The sequence below is a fragment of the Equus quagga genome, chromosome 14 (assembly GCF_021613505.1).
Source record: "Equus quagga isolate Etosha38 chromosome 14, UCLA_HA_Equagga_1.0, whole genome shotgun sequence".
Lineage (NCBI taxonomy): Eukaryota > Metazoa > Chordata > Mammalia > Perissodactyla > Equidae > Equus > Equus quagga.
In genome coordinates, this window is record NC_060280.1 from 70,079,413 (window position 1) to 70,103,484 (window position 24,072).

The 24,072-nt window shown below is 41.2% G+C and overlaps 1 protein-coding gene across 6 annotated transcripts in view; it reads left to right on the forward strand.

The window, feature by feature from the left end:
- Positions 1 to 24,072, forward strand: part of JHY (junctional cadherin complex regulator) — a 56,058-nt gene that overhangs the window by 24,025 nt on the left and 7,961 nt on the right. For 4 of the 6 annotated variants that reach the window (XR_006891840.1, XM_046684483.1, XM_046684484.1 and 1 more), the window contains exons 4-6: positions 7,631 to 7,744; positions 16,005 to 16,666; positions 19,911 to 20,205. Coding sequence is in view for 5 of the 6 variants with exons in the window: in XM_046684483.1 (XP_046540439.1) it covers positions 7,631 to 7,744; positions 16,005 to 16,666; positions 19,911 to 20,205 (1,071 nt within the window). In the remaining variant the exon portion in view is untranslated. The remainder of the gene's footprint in view (positions 1 to 7,630; positions 7,745 to 16,004; positions 16,667 to 19,910; positions 20,206 to 24,072) is intronic. The other 2 variants (XM_046684486.1, XM_046684487.1) reach the window with 1 other exon arrangement.

Here is a 24,072-nt window from a genome sequence, read left to right on the forward strand (position 1 = left end):
AAAATTAAGCTTTACCTTTAAATTATGAAAATATTTTTCTAATTATATTTTGTTAGAGACATAGAATTCTTTTTTATAGAATTCTTCTAGTTTGTTGGTGTTTTTGAGTCCCACAGCTCCTATTACACTTGTAGAATTATTCTACAGAGTAAGTACTCTGTATGTTCATTGATTCTTAGATTTTTTATTTTCCCTGCGCAACCACAACAGGAGCACTTACTTATGACAGCATAATTTAAATTGATCTTTATGGTTTTTTCAATACAAGACATTTCTTCGGGCATCTTTCTTGTGAGCACTAGCCGGCACTTAGTTGCTTAACTACCAATTTGTGTGATCTATAGAGTGACACTTCATCAATTTGACATTATTGAGGAGGGATCCACAGAAAGAAAACTCTCCCCACAACTAAAGCATGCCCTTTCAAAAACCAGAACTTTAACATAATTAATCATTTCGGAGGATAGCCTTCAAAGATGTGCCCAGTGTACCTGAGAATTCTGTGTGCTCTTACATAGGCCATGTTGCAGTGTTCTGTAGTAAAGGCGGGAGCTATGGCGATGGGAATGCCTCTTTCCTTCTTTATTAAATGCCCCAGACTGCTGTGAGTCTGCGGTCAATTTTGCTGCTGTCAGTGTATCTGCTTTTCAGGAGCTTCTGGCCAAGTGGGAAGCAGATGTGGAAACAGGCAGCACTAAGTGATAACTGCTCTACTGGAGGCATGCAGGGTCCCAAAGGCACACAGAAGAAAAAGTGCCTGACTCTGTCAGAGGGCTTCCCAGAAGAGGCAGTCATTGAACCGATTCTTTCAAAAGAAGTAAAGCTAACAGGTGGAGGTGGGCAGTAAAGGTATCTCAGGCGAAGGGTGCATGTGCGATGGTCTGAAGGCGTGAAAGGACCCCGGTTAATAGAAGCCCGCCGCTCCGAGGGGAGCCTCTGTGGGACTAGTCAGGAACTGGTTGTTGATCAGTTAATCAAATAAATTGGTTAATGCAGATATGAAAAATAACTATACCTTAAATCTTGGATTTTCACTTAAAGTATATAATGTACATGAATTCACCAATCTTTCCAGAGAGGCCAAGGCCTTTTCTGTTGGTGCATATTCTGTTGATTGGAGCCGTGCACTGTCTTTCTCACATCATTTGAGAGCATCTCTGATTCCCACTTTTGATTTCTTAAAAGCGAAAACTTAAAAAGCCTTTAGAAACAATCTAAGAACATAATCTTTCTAGATTCTTATGTATGTTGCCCCTAATCTTTTGTAGTTTTTCCTCTCACTTGTTATTTTGCCATCTGCTTTTATTGGGTCATTCTAAATTATTTAACTTAGTTTTCATGAAAATAACAACTCTGTTCACGCTTAGGTTTTTCCAGATTACCTAGTCATCAAATAAATTTCGTAATTTTAACAAGCACGATAGGAATAAACAGGTTTGGGAACAAATGTACAAGACTCTTGGCAAACAGCTGGTGGAACTGGAAGTGTGGAGGCAGACTGTCGGGCCGCCGAGCAGCCATGCGCAGTCAGCTGTGGGCATCAGTTAGCACATCTTAAAGAAGGACTGGAAAGTGTTGCCTAATGCAGGAAGTTAGTTAAGGAGGCGGATGCTGCTGTGTTGTATACGACTAGATGGTGAGGATGCGTATTTAGGTGAGAGAAATTGGCAGGCGCCTTCCACGTAGGCCCTTGTGTGTCATTTTAAAGCAGGGCCCCTCACAACGTGGTCCCTGGACCGGCAGCCTCAGCATCACCTAGGAACTCCTTGGACATGTCCCTTCTTGGGCCCCATCCCAGGCCTCCTGACTCAGATGCAAGGGGTGAGGCCTTTACATCTGTGTTTTCACAAACCCTCCAAGTGGTTCTGACACGTGCTCAAGTTTTAGTTCCACTGTACTACCGAGTTGGGCCTTTCCTCTACGTGATACGGAATCACTGATTTTAGTAATGAAGCAATTTGAATACTGTGACCATCCAGAGGTCACACTTACCTACTCTTAACTGTGTTATAGAGGGTTCAGGTTGCTTGCTAATTGACCTCCATCTAGGTTACACAAGACACTCACAAAAATCTCTGTTGCATTTTTGAAAGTGGTTAATTGCTTCCTTCATTTGCATATATTCACCCTTTGGTGAAGAAGATTGGCTCTGAGCTAACATCCACTGCTGACTTTCCTCTTTTTTTTTGCTTGAGGAAGATCAGTCCTGAGCTAAGATCTGTGCCAGTCCTCCTCTATTTTGTATGTGGGATGCTGCCACAGCATGGCCTATGAATAGAGTAGGTCTGTGCCTGGGATCTGAACCTGTGAACCCAGGCTGCCAAAGCAGAGCATGCAGAACTTTAACCACTTTGCTCCGGGTGCTGGCCCCTTTTGCATATATTTATTAAGAGCCTTGTATGTGTTAGGCATTGTCCTAGGTATCTGGAATACATCACTGAACAAAACAGACAAAAATCCCAGGCCTTGTGGGGCTACCTTTCTATTAGGAGGAGATGGATGATGGACAAAATAGGTAAATCAGTGTATTAGTAGGCGATGTAAGTGCTAAGGGGAGAAATGAAGCAGAGCAGAGGGGTGGGGTGTGCTGTGGTGGAGGGAAATGACAATTTTAATTAGGTCATGAAGGAGTTGAGCGAGTTCACCATGCAAATATTTGAGGAAAGAGCATTCCTGGAAGAGGGAACAGCAAATGCAAAGGGCCAAAGAGTCAGTGGGCCGGGGGCCTAGCGACCAGGGAAAGGCATGGAGGATGAGGTCCTAGTTTCTACCTTATTTTGTTGACAGTTGGCTACCTGGCTTTAATATAAGCCACTAATCTAGCCAGATAAGCAAGTAGATCATATGTATTCTGCTGTAAATGGAGAGCTCAGTGAGCAGTGCACATGGATCTTTTCACTCAGTAATATTTATTGAGCATATAAGTGCCAGGCACATTCAGAGCCACCTCATACATTCAGAGCCACCGCATAGCTGTGTGAGCAGTGTCCCTAGAGCTGTGCAGTGTGGCAGCCCTGCACAGTGGCCCTCTTTTCCTGTCTTCCTGGGACTTACAGTCTAGAGGGGAAACAGACATAATTACCAGGGTCATGCTTGTTACAAAAGGGAAAGTACTTGTTACAAGGTGCTGAGGCCACGTGCCCAGGTACATCAATTGTAACCTCCTCTGGGGTGTCAGGGAAGGCTTCCCAGAGGAAGTCCTGGTTCAGCCAAGGCTGGAACAGTAAATGGGATTGGTCAGAATAAGTGGGGTGAAGAGGCGTTGCCAGGCAAAGAATGGCCAATGCACAGACAGAAATAATCGTGTGTGTGGCGCCCTAGCAGAACTGAAAAATGAAGAGTAAGAGTCAAGAAGTCAAGGCTGAAGAAGTAGAGGACATAGGGCCTTATATACCTTTAAAGATTAAAGGCAATGAGAAAGCCTTGGAAGGTTTTTAAGTAGATGACTGACATAATTAGTCTTGGGGTTTTAAAACCTTGAATATCTTATTTGGAAAATTAATGTAAAAAATACTATATCCAAAGGTCAGTGTCATTGAATTCTTACTGAGCACATCCATGTTCTGAAGTGTTCTGTGGGAATGGAGAAAGTGGCCAACAGCAGAGCCAATCTATTTCATGTGTTTTGTCTGTAGCTGAATAACTAATACAGATCCCCCAGATAATTTAAACAGCTGAGCTAACTGTCCCTGTCGGAGCCTGACGACATAGGCTCTGTGTACTGTCGTGCCCCAGCCGCTTTTGAGGGCCATGGATACACACAGGCGGCCGCAGAGCTGATGTTAGTGGGCACAAACCGACACAGAGCGAAATGTACTAGACACAGGACAGAGAATTAACACTGCAGGTCGCTCATTAGCCAAGTCAACACACAGAAATGCTCACTGAATCCAGTGACTATGCTCCTAAGAGGGGGATTAAATAACGGCTATGTCAGAATGACGATAGGCAAATACTACATTAAAAAAGCAGACTCTTTGGCCTATTTTAATTTGGATACATGCTAAGTGTTAATACGATTAAGGAACCTAATAAATAAATGTGAGACTCCCCACAAGATCTAAATATAAGGTCAGTAATAAAAAAATATATATATAAAGGGAAAAAGGACCCAAACCCCCAGCCATTGCAGAAGTTAATGGCAATATGCTATTTAAACATGTTGCAGTGTGCATCTATGCAAATACACTAATTCACATACAGCTCTTGCTAAAGCATCAACTTTTTTGTGTGCTGCTGATTCTCTAAGAACCTGACGAGTTTCTTTGAGAGAGAAGTAGCTGCCCAATCTAGCTCAGCTGTACTCAGTCTGAGTTGCTCTCCTACCTACAAACCCTCACTTCAAAGCAAGGAACATAATGTACAATCTTTTAATGGCTCTAGACCCAGGCACTCAGGCTCTCTGCTCTGCGCCTTACCTCAGTGTAAACACCTAATCAAGATTGCCTGCGCTTCAACAATAGCAGCCAAATGCAATTCGAGAACCACAAGCCTTTGAAGTCCTCCCAGCAAAGGCCGGTTTTCTAGTCTGGGATAATGACAAGCCATGATTGCTGTCTTTGTTGTATCTTTTCAGTAGAGAAGCAATTATAGGCCCCAATTTAACAGAATAGACATTACACAGCTTATGATGCTCAAAATGCAATTTCATTTGATCATTTTCTCGATTTGATTGGTATTAATAGAATGGTTCACAAAAAAAAAAAAAAATAGCTGGCAGAGGTTGTGTCCCATTCCACTTTCAAAGAGATAATGTAGAAGTATGCTTTACTTGCCCGAGACTCCCCCTGGGGTGACTCAGACTGGTTCCACTAAAACAGCCTGTGGACGGAAATATTGTGCATCCTGCATTCTCTACGGAAGGAAGCGTAAGACAATGTAGTTTTAATTTGTAAACTTTTTACCAAAGCTATGTAAGACATCCCATCATTGTCAATCAAACAATTAATATCGCCGGTGAAAACTGAATTAACCGTCCCCTTTACAAAAGCCAGGGAAGCAGGCCTCCTAGTGGCAGATCTAGGAATAAGCCCAACTTCTCTTTCTCCCAGGCTTCAGGTAAGTTCGCCAAGACATTGCCTGTTTGAAGGTTGAAAAAGGATTATTTCCTTGCCTGCTCAGGCAGCCTCTTTAGATTGTGTTTAGTCTCTTGGCCTTCATTTCTTTTCCAGGACAGAGTTGACTTTGCTTTCAAATCAGTTGTGTTTCTTTTTAACATCATGGCCATAAAGGATTGAAACCTTTGCAATAACAATGACAAAGCTGTAAGATCTAATACTTTTATAGTCATCTGGTGTTCCTTGAACAGGTACCGTGAAAGGGACTGAGAATCATGAGAAATGCTTCCCGCCCTTGAGCAGCGGCATTTATAGTTCTAAACTTTCCATTTCAACACCAGTTAAACTGTTTGAGGGTGAAGTTTTCACTTGCAGAGTCGGTAGTCATTCAAAACCTGTTGATTACTTCCATTTGTAATCAGAAAAGTTCCATGATCAAATAGTACATTTTGCTCCTTCTATTAGCAGTAAAAATTCAAGCATGAAAAAGCTTTAGTTTCATTTTTTCTCATTTTGAGATCTACCTTTAAGTATCTAAACTTCCACACCATCTATTTGCCTAATCTATGTGTATATGAGTACAGTAATTGTGATAGGTAGGCGTTCAATTAGAGATAAGGGTAGACCCCAAAATAAAGGAAATGTCCTCTTTGTGCCGGAGAAGCCACATTGAGTGGTAAGGAATGAGGTTATCTTCATTGTCAAATGCTTACTTATTAATATTATCAGATACTTTTGCTTCTTTCTCTATGGAATATTGGTCTGCATAAACAGGAAGTAACAGCAAGCAGCAGTGGGAGAATTTGAAGACAAACATGGCAGATTCTAAACTCCACGTTCTTTCCAGTCTTACAGCTTGCTGCTTCTCACACTACAGCGCCCACTGGGGGAAATTTAATAAAACAAGTGTAAAGTCCTGAATCTAAATTTAAAACTCAGTTGGGTCCATTTAGAAAGGGGGAGACCAGCATTTACAGGTGATAAAGCAGAGTGGCCAGAGGAGCCCAACCGAGAACCTGTCCCAGGAGGAATGGCGAGGAAAGCTCACCGCAGGGCCTGTAAATAAGAGCGGGCTTCGGAAAGACATCTTAGTCAGCTTCTAGCAGGTTAGGGCTGTTGTCTGAAAGAGAGGTTGACTTATTCTGTTATTTCGGAGGACAGAGGGATAGAAATTAGAGGAAAACACATTTCTGCTCTCATAAGGAAGGAGCTTTCTAGCAGTAAGTGGCTCAATGGTAGAACAATATGTTCATTGTCCATGAAGCAGAGATTGAGATCTAATGTTTTCCTCCACGGCATGGTTGAAAAGACCAGGTCTCCCACAGAAAGGGAATACTCACAAGCCACCTTATTCTTCCCCTCCTCCTCAAACCATAGAAAGTCTTTCAACCTGTACTAATACTGACGAACAGGGAGCCCCTGCCAGGAGGAGGGGGATGTGTTAGGCAGCGAGCGGATGACCTTCTGCCAGGGCTGGTATAGAAGTAGCAGAGGTTGCACTGGATCGGCTGCAGAATCTTTCCGACATTAAGATTGTATAACTTTAAGTTGGCTTTCTGAAATGCTACCTGATGGCTAGAATTCCACACAACATGGAGACAATCTAATTTCTTGATTTAAAGCAGGTAGCTGGTGGAGGCAATGAAGGGCCTCCATAATTTGGGAACCTAAATCGCATGAATAATTTGAGGACCTAAATCCCATTTAGCTGCCTTCCTCAGTGGTTCCCAAACCTGGCCGCTGATGAGCCTCACTTGAGGAGGTTTTAAAGCACGAGCTTCTGGTTTAATTGGTCTGGGATGGCACCAGGGCATTGATATTTTCGAAAAGTTTCCTAGGTTATTCTAATATCTAACTATAGTTGAGACTCTACATCATTCAAATTCACTGGGTCCAAAACTACAAATTCTGCAAGTCAAAGATAGTATTTCTAATAAGTGAGTTAGTCAAAATTGTTACATATGCAGGCTCTGCAGTTAGACTGCTTGGCTCTCCACTTACCAGCTGTTGATTCTAGGCAAGTGACTTAACCTCTCTGTCCCTCAGTTTTCTCAGTTGCAAAAAGGGGTTAATAATACTATGCACCTGATAAGGTTGTTGTGAGGATTAATAGGTATATTATTTGCTAAGTGCTTAGGACTGCTACTGGCATACCATGAGCATTCACTGTATATTAGATATTGTTATTTCTGTTATTGTTGTTACTATCATTTTGGAGTATAGTGTTATTTCATCATACTCATTATTTCATTTGACATACTCAAACATTAGTTGTAGCATCCAGCTCAGAAAACTGTTCTAAAATTGGGTCCCCTGAGTATGTATTGAGCATTTTAAGTAATTAATAGTTTGACCTCAAAGCACCAATTCACGCCTGCAATAGGAAACATTATTTATTCCCCTTTTTCTTGGGAACAATCCAGGTCCCCGAGGACTGAGAGGAATCCTTGAAGTGAACTGAAAATAAAATGCAGCCCTGCAGGACCTCTTTCTCAAGTACACAGACTTGAGCCCCATGGCTGTAAGACTAACAGGAATCCAGTTAACATGCTATCTATGTTTTATCCTCTCAGATCTCCTACCCTGTCAGAGTAACTGACAAGACATCTATTCAGAATGCCAAAGAGATTGAAAATGCAGCCATCGATCCTGAAGACAAATGGCATCAAAGAGCCCAACAGCTAAAGGTTACCTGCTAGAGTGAATTTTAAATGGGTTTCAAGGGTTACTGCTGAATATAAGTAATGTTTACAACTGACTTCTTATCACTTATGGGTTTGTTCTTATGCCTGAAAATAGTTACCCACCTTCCTATGGCTAAGACTGGCTTCTGCCCAGATAGGCCACTGCTTGCTCAGCCAGCCCTACCCGTTTTTCCTAGAGGAAAATCATCATATCGCTCATTAAACATTCAGAGTTGAAACTCCTCCCAGAAGGAAGGCATGGAGAAAATGCAGGATAAAAATCACAGTTCCAAAACACTGTCCAATTCTCTTCCACTCCCAAGTCTGTTTCCCTTTGGAGTTGGTGGTTACATAGTGTCCCCAGGTGATGGGGAACACGATTCCTAAAAATGGGCGGAAGCCCCAGAGCCTCACTGAACCCTCCTCTGCAGATGGAACCCAATAATAATGTAGCTTGATGGCATTCTGTTTGGCCATGGGTTCACTACTCTGAAGTCATAACGTAATTTTAGAGAAGATTTTTGTGAAACTGTCCCCACTGACTGTTTTTCTAGAAGAAAGAGGAAAAGCACTAGCAGCTGAGTGTATGGAGTTATGTGGAGCAGTCACTCTTAGACCAGGTTTTATCCTGTTTAACAAGGGATGAACCCTTGGAAATCACCTAGACTGTAGAGCCTGTTGACGTCACCAGTTAAAACTATAGACAGTGGTAAATGTAAGAATAAAAATTAGAGAAGTTAGAAGAGAGGAACAGCTCAAATCTTCTTTTTTCGTCCGCAGTGGCCTCCAGGCTACTCTTAGAGTCGCAAAAAAAGAAATAAAAATGGTTGTTCACCCAGAGCTTCCTGAAAGCTGATGCCAAGGGGGCCACACCCAGAAGCGGCGAGGATGGGCACTGAAGTGTCTCATGGCAGTGGGATGTAGAGGGCAGGATCTATTCCAGACCTGATGGAGAGCCCAGGGCTCGTCCTGGCCAACAGGATCAAGAGGACAAAGGGAGCACTTTGGGGCTTGTCATCATTATGGGTAATGGACTGAGTTAGTCGACATGAATTTCTGGGCCTTCACCTGCCATTTACTTCATGCATGACTCTGGGCAAATCTCAACTTCCCCCGAGCCTTAAGTTTCTTCTTTATTAAATGAAGGTTTGGCCAAATGAACTACAAGGTCCATCCCAGCTGCAAAATGCTATATGATTCTATGATCTTTATCTCTAGTTCCTTAATTATTATAGAAAACACATTTGAAGTATGTAAGAGTCTTGCAAACTATAGCTTCATAATTATCACTACAGAAAATTGTAGGATTCTCAGCCAATGATAAAATCATCAAGGTCTGATTAGTCATGACATGGCCATAGACAGAGGCAGTAAAAAACTTCACATGGAAAAAATCAGAGGAAAGTGAAAAGAATGCTGTTTATCCTCTGTGTGTACCAGAACTCATTTGTTTACAACCCAATCCTGAATGAAGACAGAGAGGAGCCAAACATCTAAAGATTCTTAGATGTAAATGACAGTAACAGAGTGGCCTCTTTCTTTATTCAGAAAGGATTTGGTAACTGCCCGCTGCATCCTGCACACACACTGGCCAGCACTCGGCATGCAAACCCTTCAGGCTGCCTTTCTTTCTCCTCTTCAACTACCCAAATCCTATGCCTTCTTTCTGGTTCCCCTCCTGCATGAAGATTTCCCAGTCTCTTCCCCCTGTCATCTGCCCCTTCTCTCAGCTCCTGCTGTGCCTGCGGTCTGGACCACTCCCTCAGGGTTGATTGTATTTGCCCATGTCTCATTAGCTGCTGCCTGTGTTTCTCTTGTACCAACTACACTGTAAACTTCTTGAAGGTCCCCATTGTATTTTCCTCTATATCTCCTAGCATGATGCTTTGCCGAAAGCTGATGCTCAATCGATATTTACTGGTTGATTAAAGAAACATTATTTAAAGGTCATTTAGTGAATCTCCAAGTGAAAATGGGCCTCATTTGAATTTTTTTCTTGGAGGATGACTTTCAAAGAAGCTACATATCCCTCAGTAAACCTACGCTAACAATGAATAACTCTCACTAATAAGAAACATCTTTTTATAAAATTAAAATTCACACCACAGATATTTACTGAGTATCTACCATATTCCAGGCCCTGGGGTTAGGTGCCTGACCCAAATGACACGGTTAAAAAAAGAAAAACTCTTGAAAAAAATAAATAAAACTCGATGAAAGATATTTAAAAAAAGAAAAAAAAAGTCCCTACTGTCGAGGAGCTCAAAACTTTAGTGGCAAGACACTTATATGTAATCATTATAATGCAATATTATGAAAGCAGGAACAAAATGCAGTGGAACTAAAAGACCACCTAATTCTGCCCTAAAAAGACAGGAAAAGTCTCCTAAAAAGAGACAGCATTTGAGTGGCCCCTACAAGGATGAATCAAGACATACCAAGCAGATAAGTGGGGAGAAGGTATGAAAGTGTGGGAGAAGGTGTTATGTCCTGAATATTGCATGTAGTTCCGTAACTAAAGGAGAAAGGATGAGGACAGGGAGGCAGGTGACACGGGGCTGGACAGGTTAGCTGGGAGCCATGAAGGCTTTTTATGTCAATCAAAAGATTTTAGATTTTATCCTGTGGACGGCAGGAAGCCATTATAAATTTTGAGAAGGTTAATGGCATAATCAGGCTTGCGTGTTAGAAAATTCCTTCTGGCCATGATCTGAAGAATAAATTGGAGGGGAATGAGATGCAGAGACAGTGAAACCAGTAAGGTGACTTTTGCTGTGGTTTCTGCAAGAGATGATGAGGGAACAAGAAAGGTGGCAGTGCTCACTCTGTGTTCGTCAGACACCACATGCCGTTAGCTCACTTTTCAGTCTGGTGGATGTATCTTACTCCACCCACTGGATTAAACTTTTTGTAGGTCGGCACCTGATCCCCCTCAGCTTCTGCCTATGGTCAGGAAGTGGAAGTAACAAATTTAGCAATTGCTTAAATACAAGGCAAATGGGGAAGAGAGAAAGAGAATGGTTTCTGAAAGTGTTGCCAATACCACTGAGGAAAAAAGGAGGGCTTTGGTGTGGGGCTGTAAGACGGGAGTACAAGGACATCGTGGGCCTGCGGTTGAGTCTCGAGGTACCTGTGGGGAGGAAGGTATGTGATCTGGGCATAGAACTCAGGAGAGACATCTGAGTTAGCCATGTACGTTTGCATCGTAAGAATTCACAGGTGGATTGAAGCTGTAGGAATTGCTGAGATGCCCCAGGAACTGTAGGCAGTGGGAGAAGAGAGAAGGGTCAACGACAGGGCCCTATAGAGAGAGGTAGAATTGTAAGGGTGGACAGAGGTAGAGGTAGAGAGCAGAAGGTAAGAGATTAGGAAAGAATTGCCAGGGGCCAGCCTGGTGGCGCGGCAGTTAAGTGCTCACGTTCCGCTTTGGCGGCCCGGGGTTCGCCAGTTCAGATCCCGGGTGCGGACATGGCACCGCTTGGCAAGCCATGCTGTGGTAGGAGTCCCACGTATAAAGTAGAAGAAGATGGGCACAGATGTTAGCTCAGGGCCAGCCTTGCTCAGCAAAAAGAGGAGGCTTGGCAGGAGTTAGCTCAGGGCTAATCTTCCTCAAAAAAAAAAAAAAGAAAAGAAAGAAAGAAAGAATTGCCAGAGAGGCAGTGAGTTAACCAGAGTAAAATAATGTCATGGAACCTAAGACATGAAAATTTCAAGAAAGAACAATCAGTGAACAGGGTCAAACTCTGCAGAGAAGACAAGTAGCAAGGTGCCATGGAAGGGGCCTGATATATGCAAGTCTAAAATGGTCCATAAAAAACTAAAAACAATAATGCAAACAATAATAATATAACTGATATACATATGTATCTTTGTGTGTCTATCTATATATGAAGAAATGAGAGAGAATGACAGAATGTGGCAAAATGTTAAAAATTGGTGAGGCTTGGTAAGGATATTTGGGAGTTCTCTGTGCTATTCTTGTCATTTTTTGGGTAAGTTTGAAAAAATAGAAAGTTACAGAGAAAGGTACCGCAGGATTTAACAACTAAGAGGTCATTGGTGGCCCGAGCAGAGCCATTTCCATGGAGTGGTGAGAATAAGCGCTCTACTGTGGGTGTCGAGGTCAGAATGACAGATGGGGAAGTGAAGACCCGTGTAGCCTACAGTTTTAAGATGCTTGGCTGTGGATTAAGAGATGAGGTTTAACCAGTGAATGAGATCAAGTGAGGGATTCTTTCATTTTTTTTAATAGAAGAGACCTAAACACATTCACATGCTAGAAAGAATGAGAAACTAGGGATAGGGCAAGGAAAGAAAGAAGATATGCCAGAAACAAGGTGCCTGAGACAATTTAAGCCTATGTAGTTTCATTTTAAAAATAGTGAGAATTGATGGTCATCATCGTCATTTTCTACGTGTCTTAATCCCTCTTCACTTTACCTTTCCACATAGGTCTTCTCCTGAATCATTGTGTGCTCTCCTGTGAATCTTGAACAGGTTTTCCAAATCCCACTTCCGTTGTGTACCCAGAACCAGACATAGTACTTAGCAAAGGGTCTGACCCTTGCTGGCCAGTGCAAGGAAGCATGTCCAAAGGGCAGAAGACCCTTCCAGGCAAGGAGCGTGTTTTCAATAGACAAAATAGAAAGTTCCCCATTTAATTAAGGTTTCAAAAGGATGAAACAGGATGTTTTCTTTCTTGCCACTCTAAAATAAGTCTTGAGTTTCCAGGCGAGGAGCATGTTTTCAATAGACAAAAGTTTCCCATTTAAATAAGGTTTCAAAAGGATGAAATAGGACGTTTTCTTTCTTGCCACTCTAAAATAAGTCTTGACTTTCCAGGCAAGGAAAAGGAATGACAGTATCAATCATTCACTCTTTGACTAGTTAATGTCAAAGTCCTTGTAATCACATCCCAAGTAATCTTCCCACTTTCCAAATTTGGTTTTGCCTCCAACACTGTCAACAGTGCTGTGCTTGTTTTATTCATCTGAACACAGTCCTTCCTTACTGATACTGAGCATTAGAGCCAGTTAATGTGTGTGCTGTAAATTTTCTTAATATTATCAGATGGAATTTATAACCCAAACTCAAAGTACTTGTGTGTTATTGTTAAGAAACACAACAGAAACTTCTCTACCTCAGAGCTGATCTTGGAGCCAGGCACAACCCTCACGACTCCAGGGTTGATCAGGGTCACTAAGGGCAAGAACAGCTTTTGTTTTAAAGCAGATGAACTTTTTGGTTGAGATCAGAGCACACATTCTCCTCTCTGCTTATGCCATGTAAACAGGTAAGCTGGAAAAGAGACACAGCCGGATGCTGTCTTTGACAGGGTTGGGGGCGAACTTCCCTTGGATGGCACAGTATGAACAAACATTAATAACTAAGGACAGGTCTTACTAAGAAATTATCATCCCAGAATTAGGCATCAGGATTCCCCGATGCTAATGCTCCAGCCAAAGGACCCGGCTCTGTGTGTGCCAGGAAAACCTACTGCCATTAAGCAGTTACTCTGAGTGCATGTAGTATGGACTGATTGTGAGTGTTGGTAACAAAAGAACCCCAGTGAGAGCAGGATGAAATAGAGGATTTCAGTGCTGATGGAGATTAAATAGCCTGAGAATGGCTTTGTATATTAACTTCAGGGGACTCAGGTCTTGCCACCTAAAGAGTGACACCTGATGCCTCAATTGTAGGGTAATAAATCTTCAGTAACCCACAGATCTCAAGTAGGCTGCTTGGAAGGTGAGAGAAATCACATCAAGCCCATAAATGTCTTCCTTTCTGGGGACTGAAATGCCATCTCGCACTTACATTTACGTGAATAGCAGATTTAACACTTGAGACAATTGAAGTTTCATAAAATGATGAGTCCTTGGCCTTGTTGACAAAGCGCCCCGTGAAGAGTACTATTGTGATCTGAATTGTCAGCAGCAAAGGTATAACAGGATTAAACCAAGGGGTAACCCAAGATTTCAAGTCTGGTACCCTAGGAGAAAAATTCCTGATAGGTTTTCTTCTTTTTTAGTGGGAATGAGGAGAGAAAACTGGGACAGTTAACAGTCAGATGGTGGCAGAAAAAGAGCTCATGGCCAATTATTCTTCTAGAAATTAAAAGGCTGAACAAATATTGAAAAGAATGACCTGATCAGCAACAGTAAAGATATATAGATCATAGCAAAGGGGGTCTTTTTTGACCTTCATGAACGGTGATGACAGCCGTGAAAAGAGCCACTGTATTTCATAAACACACTTATAAGATCGTAAAACAACAATTTTATTCTGGCTCCACTACAGGGAAGGATGCTCTTGGGCTATCTATTTGTCCACAGTTCCCCCATGTAGCTCAGTATACTGTATGGAAGGAAGAACCTTTCTTATTTGAAATATTGAAAAAAAAAAAGTTTTTCTTTTTTGGCACCACAGGTAAAAATTTAAAGTTTAGAAGAGTTAACCAGAACCTGGCCAATCCTCCAGAAAGCTCAAATTCTAAGGAGAACATACTCTAACTTTCAAATTATAAGCCATTCTTACTTAAAACTCTGGTACAAAAATATTGTATATTACTGGGTCTGGCCCCGTGGCCGAGTGGTTAAGTTCGCGCGCTCCGCTGCAGGCGGCCCAGTGTTTCGTTGGTTCGAATCCTGGGCGCGGACATGGCACTGCTCATCAGACCACGCTGAGGCAGCGTCTCACATGCCACAACTAGAAGAACCCACAACGAAGAATACACAACTATGTACCGGGGGGGCTTTGGGGAGAAAAAGGAAAAAATAAAATCTTTAAAAAAAAAAAATATTGTATATTACTGTTTTAAATTTCATTTCATTAGAAATAGAATACCATTTAAAGTTACACAGAAATAGGATGCGTCTTAGCAATCAAATCAGAAAAGTAAAATAAAAGTTGAACACATTGCAATAGTTTGATCATTCTTCTTAGCAAGCTAAAACAAACCATTTGAGCTAAACAGGATTCATTCACTTCAAGTTTTTTTTCTCAAATGATCCAGGTAACTTGCATTTTTCAGTTAACATTGCATAGATACAGGCCATATTTTTTATAAGATGTGTGTTCAGAAAGGAAGAAATATGTTGCAGTTATATAACACACTGATACATATGGTCATCTTACTGTTTTCAGTGGGCATTTAATCATTCTTTCCAAAGGCCTCTTATCTCAGCTAGTTTTTCACAAAGTAATGAGTGCTTTATTCCTTGGAAAATATTTCTAAATGGCTTAGCACAATATAGTTACACAGTGTATCATTATACGAGGAGTATGTTTTGTTGTTACAAGACTTTGAAAAGCATAAAGACTGTTCTGAAATTGAAATATTTCTCCCAGATGTTTGATTGCCTAAGTATAGGCTCTATTAAGGAAGAGAAGCCAAACAACACTTATGGTTTCACAGATGTCCTATCACAGTGCGGACTCTTAGAATCTTCTGAATAACATCTAATTTGTTTCATCTGGTAAAGAGGTCATTTATAGCTTCTGACCTATATGAGTAAGAAGATCCGATAATCTGAATTATTTTTCATACTAAACTTGTACTTGGTTGGTAAAGCAAATCACTGATGCTGTTTCTGGCTAAGATTTTTTTTTTAATATTCATCTTAGTTAAAATAAACTTGCGTATTTTGATGCAGATTTGCACTTTCTTTGTAAGTAGCTCTTTAAAGGAGATAAAGCTTCTTTTTTCCCATTTGAGAGCACTTCATTTTACAACATTTCTGTGTGTGTGTGAGGAAGAAGCTCTGAACTAACGTCCATTGCCAATCTTCCTTTTTTTGCTGAGGAAGATTAGCCCTGAGCCTACATCTGTGCCCGTCTTCCTCCGTTTTGTACGTGGGACGCCACCACAGCATGGCTTGGTGCTAGGTCTGCACCCAGGATCCAGACCAGCGAACCCTGGGCCCCAAAGTGGAGCACACAAACTTAACCACTGTACCACCTACCTGGCCCTCATTTTACAACATTTTAAGTCAAAGACTTCTCCTTCATATAAAGCCCATTCTAAGCTCTCTATTTCTTTCTAGAAAATTCATAATCTGAAATTGCCAGGAGGAATCACTCAGCTAGTCACCTTCTCATTGCCTGAAATTAGGAAAGGACCCTCCATACTTTTTCTTTGTCCCCTTTCAATTCCACAATCACCTTCCTAGAAGTCTCAACTCCCAGTTTAAAAAACACTAATTTAAAATGTGGAAAGAGTGCCCATCTTTTACTTTTACATTAATCAAAAATGTCTTTTTAGAATTACCAGGAACACTGGTCTCAATATGAAAGTACAAAATCAAGCAATGTACCAAGAGGTCAATCTTCTGAAGTAGCCAATGGCCAGCAACCTTCCAGAAGACCAGCCAAGCCTAAGATTCGAAAACAGCATAGACACCAGCCTGGCCAGAAGTCTTTGGTGACTGAAGAGCTGGTTGTCAGTCAAGGAAACCAGAATAACACTCCCAGACAGCAACAAAACCAAAATAAGCCTATTGATACTTCAGTAAAGCACGAAACAATTGTGATTATGAATGCCCATAACAGTGATTTACAACACTCAAGTCCACCTAGGAGCCAGGATCCCAAAGTCACCTCCCATAAATTTGCTCCACCACAGCAGGCTGTTGACACAGTGTTATATAAAAACTCTCCTGGATATCACTTGGTGATGAATGTCAGTAAAGAAAGAGGACGCAAAGACCAAGAAGAGAAAAGATTTTCATATCAGCAGCTACATATCAACACTCTTTCCAATATGAACTTGAACCACCTTAATGAACTTAATAAGAGACAAGTGCCCCTGAGCCAGAAAGGCTCTCAGCCTATTTCTAACATAAATGTGAATGGATCGACTGAAAAGAAGAAGCAACCCAAACAGACTTTTACAGAGACAAGATATAAGAATTTAGAAATATTATGGTAAGAATTCCCTTTTCTAAAGTGGTTTTCTAGAGGAGAAATGAGAGACTGCTGGAGAAAAGCAGGTGGGGTGGGGAGGGTTCCTGGGGAAAATGCACCTAAAAACATTTTTTGCTCTGATTTCTGCCTAAAATAGTCCACTTGTGACGTTTTTCTTTTCTTCTTCCCTGTCTCCTCTACTTTTTCCATTATAGTTAAACCAGAGGTTGGTGGGAGGGGAGAAGGACAGAGGGACCCAGTCAAAAAAGATCAGTATAGCTTGAGGGTTACAAGCAACGTTTGGAGGAAACAAATTATCTCTAACACTGTCATGGCCTATCCTAGAAAATAATTAAAATATAGAAAAGTATGTATGTACAAAAGTATGATTTATAGAAATGACAATAAGGAATATTGACCAACAATAAGGAAATGTTTAGATAAATTCTGACATTTAATATCATGTAACCATTAAAAATTATAATTATGAGGAAACACTTCTATTAAAAGAAAAGAGTAAGGTACAAAATTACACCTAAGGTGTACGAACTTTACTATGTTAAAATGTGCGCAGAAGAAGAAAAATGAACCAAAATGTCAATAGTGGTTATCTCTGGCAAGAGAGATTGGGGTTATTTTTCATTTCTTCTTTATACTTTCTGAATTCTTCAAGTTCCCTACAATGTAGATGTATTATTTCTATAATCAGAAAAAAGAAAAGTTATTTTAAAGATCACTTCAGGGGACATATCTTGATGTCATTCAATCAAATGTGTTTATTACACACCTGATGTGTGCTGAATATAGTGCTGGAATGCTATAGAAGATACAAAAGTAATATGACGCATGGCTACCCTCCAGGAGCTTACTTTCAAACTAGGGAGAAAGTTGTACACACATGAATTAATCAAAAGACATGTAAGTGCTACCCTTGGAGGTATGGAATGTACATTTTATAAGGTTCAGAGTTAGCTTCCTAGAAGAGAGAGAGAGAACAGGCATCTTTGTCTTTTTTCCTGACTTTAGAGGGAGTGCTGCTAACATTTTTACCATTAAGAATAAAATTTAATTTTTGGTAGATAGGGAGATAGTAAATTTCCTCCTATTCCTATTCCTTTGCAAAGAAGCTTTATCATAAATGGATATTCAATGTTACCAAATAGTTTTTCTGCATCAATTGAAAAATTTTCTCCTTTAATCCTTTAATGTGGCTAAATATAGTAACAGATTTCCTAATGTTACTCTATCCATTTATTCCCAGGATTAATCCAGTTTACACTGTATTTTTAATAAATTGCTTGATTTGATTTGTTAACACTGTTTAGAATTTAACATTCACATGCATGAACTGAGACTGGCTTTAAATTTTCCTGTCTGCCACTGGCCCTGTCTGGAAGTGTTATCAAGTTATACCAGCCTTATAACATGTGTTGGAGAATATTGCCCCATTTTTGTATCCTCTGGGACACTTCATATACAAGTGGAATTATCTGTTACTTGAAAGTGTCACGGAATTTTCCTATAAAACTATTTAGGTCATGTATTTTTTCTTTGGCTTTGTTTTATTTTGTTTGGGGGTGCATATTTTTAACTTTATTTACATTTTTTGTGATACTCATGTATTTGGATTTATTTCTACCATCTTAATTTATCCTTTCTAACCACTTTTTTTTATATCTTCTATTGAACTGATAAGAATTTTGTTACTTTTTCCCTCTTCTGATTTGGAAATACCTATTCTCTATTTTTTTAACGTACATACTTAAGTAGTGTGGTGTTAAATTAATATTTCTATTCTCCTCCAGAACATATTCAAAATCATTGAATTGTTTCAATCTGATATCCTTTCTGTTACACTTATTATTTTGGTCCAGCATTTTGTCTAGGACCTTATAGCTCCAAAATTAATCCTTGCTTTTATTACTGCTGTACAAAATCGGTGCTGTTTGAGATTTCACTAATTGTTGATTAATGTCTTTGCCTCCCCTTCCTTCTTTCATTGTGCTCTCTCCTCTTGCAGTAGATCCTTCTGAAGTTCTTTCAGCCCGTGTGCGTCACCCGTGAACTTACCTGAAATTCCGTTACTTTACTCTCTATATTGAATTATAATTTAACTTGGTGAAGAATTAAACTCTTTGAAAACATTATTTTTCTATCTCCTGGCTTCTGTGTTTCTTTGAAAAGTCTTTTGTTATATAATTATCATTTCTTTTGTATTTAATTTGTCGTCTTTTTTCTCTCGTTGGTTTTAAAGTCTCTCCTTTCCTTTTTGGTGTTTTGAAGTTTCACTGTGATATGTCTAAGTATGAAATTTTTAATCCTGCTTGTGACTCTTCTGTGATTCCTAAATCTGAGGATTTGTCTCTTTCATAAATTCTGAAGAATTATCACCCATTTTCCCTTTGGGTATTATGTCTCCCAGATTTGCTCTATTTTCCCTCCAGGAACACCAAAGAAATGTATATTAGATTCTCTTATTCTAGACTCTGTGTCTTTTTAATTGTTTCTTATTTTCCATCTTTTATCTCTCTGAGCTTCTGAGAAATTTCCTCTGATAAGTCTTTCAGTGCAATAACTCTCTTCAGCTGTGTCCAGTATACTCTGATATACCCATAGAGTTGTAAATTTCCATGATGGTAATTTCCATATCTAGAATTTCTGTATGGCTCTGATTAAAACTTTTTTGTTCTTTTTTCAAAATATGTTTCTCTGGGTTTTGATTTCTTCATTCACATCTTAGTCATTTTAAACGTGCTTACTTTATGAATGCTATCTAATATTCTATTATCTGAAGTTCTTAGAAATCTACTACGGCTTTTGTGTGTGTGTGCGTGTGCATGTGTGTCTGCTGGCTCCCTTACCTGATAGGTTATTTCTTCATATATTCTGGGATTTTGGATTGTGAACTTATGTTTATAGAAATCTAGCAGGCTTGGGTAGGCGAGTATCCCTCCAGAGAACTTTTATATTTGCTTTGCCGGATGTACAGAGGTACCCCTCCTCTGGGATCATTTTTATGTTAATTTCTTGGTGTTGGATTTCCATGATTATGTAGGTAAATTTGAACCCCAAATATTGTCCCATAGAAAGTCACAGGGAATTTTAAGATAGGAAATTAATGTGTGAAAAGATTAAGCTAAAGTTCATTAATTTGATTTGAGCTGTGATAAATACATCAAATATATGGTTCATAAAGACTTTCGTGCTAGAAGTCTTACGTATTCAGGTTTTATTAACAGGTTTGTGCTTTTTTTTTTCTGCTAAGGAAATTCCATTCTTCCTCTGACAGCCAACCTGTTAGAGCTTCTCCAGATTCCCGGCTGTCACAGATAATGCAGCAGCACCAGCAAGCCTTAATGCAGCTGACCGAGGTGCAGCCCAGTGAAGGGGCCTTAGCCAGCGTCACATTTCCGCCCATATCGTCAGGGGTGGAAAGTGAATCTCAACTCAGTTCAGAGAGAAGCCAAAGAAACCAAATGAAAATTAGTCGTAGCAATTCTGAAGGCTATCTGTTTCAACTGGAAAAAGGAAAAAAGCATCGGAAAAGAAGCAGCATTAAGGTAATAAAAGCATTTTACCAAGTAAGCTTTTTTTTTTTTTTTTTTTAAAGATTTTATTTTTTCCTTTTTCTCCCCAAAGCCCCCCGGTACATAGTTGTGTATTCTTCGTTGTGGGTTCCTCTAGTTGTAGCATGTGGGACGCTGCCTCAGCGTGGTCTGACGAGCAGTGCCATGTCCGCGCCCAGGATTCGAACCGACGAAACACTGGGCCGCCTGCAGCAGAGCACGCAAACTTAACCACTCGGCCACGGGGCCAGCCCCCCAAGTAAGCTTTTAATTTTGAGAATACAGATGGGCCTTGATTTCCATTCCCCTTATGATAGCCTTGGAATAGGATGGTCGTTACTGAGCTGCTGCCACAACCGGGTGGCCCAAGGCCTAAGCAACTTCTTTACTCGCGTCCCTGCCACTGCCTGGAATTTCCCTCCTCTTCTTCCTGGAAGTTGTCGCTGCCAGGAACGCCGTTTCCGTCCCCTTTCTGATTCATCTCAGGGAAGCATCGACATTTGCTGAGAGGCAATAGTCTTCCTTTTGGCCCCAGCATAAACATCACATCCTCAGGAAAGCTCCCCACGCCACACCTCACTCCCAGTCTAGGCTGTCTCCCAGGCACATTCTCGTATCCAAGAAGAAGAGAAAGTAGGGTTGAGTGAGCGAAAGCCCCTGTTGCCGCTGCATTTCCCCACCATCCATCACTCCCCCGCCCCCAACTCTTCTTGGCCCTATTCTCACTTCAGCTCCTGCAGTAAAATACCCAGGAGAGCTGATGATTGAGCCTTCTTCTGAAATGTTTGCTAATCTTTACTGGGTTTTTTGTTTACAAGAAGGTTCCCCATTACTAGCACCTTTGTACCCTTAAATCTTTCCCATAGGATCTATATGGTTAAATAAGGGAAATTGGGGGGGGGGGAGGGGGCGAGTTTGGCAAAGTGGAATCTTTCCAGGAAGACATGAAGGAGCATTGAATGAGTCTTTTTATGTCCTTTGTATTTCTCTACTCTTATAACCAATAAAAACCCCTCAGGAAAGATCACTTGCTTCTAGCATCAAATTGTAAGAAAAAAGCTGGAAATGCATTCCGTTTTACAGAGCAATAGGGAAAGGCATGGTTGGAAGCAATAGACCTGTGGTGAGTTGGTTTCCCCAGGAGCAAAATGAAATGGAGATTTGTGTGCAGGAGGGTTGTTAAGCAGGGCCTCGGAACCACCCCTGTAAGGGATTGAGGTAGGGAGGGCTGGGCCAAGGGAGAGAGCACTCGTGACGCGGGAGCAGCAGAAGCATCAACGAAGCCCAAAAGGGTTCTGAGGTTGGGATGGCCCTTCAAAGTCAAGGGACCCAGGCTTTGTTCCCCAACACAGACCAGCCATTGGCTATTGACTGCCCCTGGGGAAGGGTTGTAACTTTGGGCCTAGCAGCTCCATTTGGCTGAGGGCAGTTCTTAGGGAGGGACTCAACTGTGAGCCGTAGCATACAACACTCCCAGCAGCTGGGAGAATGAGTGCCTTGGTCCAGAGGGGCATCCACAACAAGGCAGTTTTAGGAAATCTTCCTCAGTTCAATTCAACATGTATTTGTTGAATTCCTACCAGGAACTGGGGTAGGTACTGGGATGTAAAGAGAATGAGCCATGAACCTTCCCGAGGAACTGGGGAAGATACACATGTAAATGGCTTCAGGATAATATTGCAATTAAAAAAAAGAAGAGAGAGATGCATGAGGAACACAGAGGAGGACACATCCCAATCTGGGGTCAAGCAGAGCTTCAGGAGATCATTGTGAGCTGTGTCTTAGAGGATGATCAAGAGTTAACAAAGAGCCTTTCAGGCAAAGGGACCAGCGTGAAATGTTCTTAAGCGTGAGACAACATGATGCATGTGGGGAACTGACAGCATTTTGGTGTTTCTGTCACTGGAACGGGGAGGCACAGAGCGTCAAGAGATGTAGGTGGAGAAGTAAGTAGGAGCCACGTCTTAGAGGATCGTGTTTATCATTCGAAGAAGGAGGGCTTTATTCTCTAGGCTGAGGGGTGGGGACCACTGAAGAATTTTAACCATTGTTAGATTTGTATTTTAGAAAGACTGCTCTGGCTATGGTGTGCAGGGCAGATGCAAAATGTTCCAAGAAGTCAGGAGATTATGAAGTCAGTGGACCCTCATGTGGAGCCCTCAGAAAAAAAAGAAAAGGGTGGCCTTGAAAAGATGGGGAAGCTGGTCTCAAATAGACGGTGGGTCATATTAAAGAGAAGAAAAGATGTACTGGCTTGGCATGAGACATGACCTCAGAAGTCATTGGATATGAAACACCCCAGCCCACAGTTGCAGCTCTCACCTTGGAGCCCTTTGCAGCCCAGGTCTTCACTCACTCACAACCCTGGAGTCCTTACCTCAGCTCCTTCACATACCCCCACCTGAGGGCTCCTTGAACTCCCCATTCTGATTCCACTCACTCATATCCTCCATTCCAACGGGGGCCCTAATGCTTGCCCAGGCCATGGAAACCACTACTAGTGGCTTGGAGCTGACATAATCCCCAGTTTCACTATAAATAAGAAGAAAGGTCTTTCTGGGATGACAAGTAACTTCTCTTTCCACAGAAACATCATTACATGGTAGTTAGGTTCTGAGGTACAATTAGTACAGTTTTCAAGTACTGCATAAATAAAATAGGTTTTGTAGACTAGACGAGGAAGCCAGACACCATGCATGTTACTATTTCTATAGGGAGATGTTTTCAGAGCTTTGGAACCGACACGTTCTCAAGGTGAGGCCAGCCCATTTACTCCAGAACTTACGGGTTACCAGGGCCTAAAAAATAGCTCAAACACACTACCTGAGAAAAGAACCTTCTGGATTAGGGTTCTCGCCAACTATGGATAGTTGTTGAAAATGCAAGCTTTTGTGCTCAATTCTTAGTGAGCAGAGTTTAATGGAAGTCATGGACCCAGCCATTCCTAAGTTCTCATCTCTGCTCTGTCACCTCATATCTCTCTGACTTGGACAAGTTATTAATTCACGCGAGTCCCTATTTCCTCATATGCATCATCAGAATTGTTCTTTCCTGTTGTAGATTTGGTGTAATAAGTAAACAAAATAATGTATAAAACCTTAGCTTAGTCTCTAGCAAATAGACATTAACTAAATGTTAGTTTCCTTTTCCTTCCTCTTTTTCTTAGTAATTAGAATTCATGTTTTACTGAGGAAAGTATCCCAGTGACAGTGTGTATCACCAGAAATCTAAGAGCACGGAAGGGTGGAGAAGAGGAAGAAAGAGAACTTCCAGTTACTGCTTCCCAAACCGGCTCTCCAACGTGGAAAATCCCTCCCTCCCTGCTCTTTCAGGAATGTTACAATCCACACGTATCCATTTTCTCAGCCCAACACCTTCCGCCTACAGCTGACAAATACACAGAAGCACCCTTTGTCCTTTAAGCTATTCCAGAAGCTAAAATGATTTAGAACTGAGCTATTTGTATAGGACTGCAGGTAGCTGGGGCACCAGACAGAGGGAATCATTATCCAGGTCATGCCCATTTTCTGGTCACAGCAAATCTCGTGGTTTCCAAGGGAATCGACTTCAATCATATTAAAAATTTGAGGATTTGTAAAGATAATAGGCCCAAGAACCATTCTTCCTTTCCCAGCAGTTCTGTTGTGGCTGATTTATGAATACTGAGCATTGTCCATGCCATTAAATCCCGACGTCAGGCTGTAAGAGATTAACACGGTGCAAGGAATGACAAACAGTACAAAAATATCCATCGCAAGCCTCCAAAAGTAACTGCTTAAGGCGTTCCCTAACAGCTGACCGTGTTGAGCTGAGCTGCGGTAATTAACTCGTGTGTTTGTTGTCACAGACAATCTGGGCATT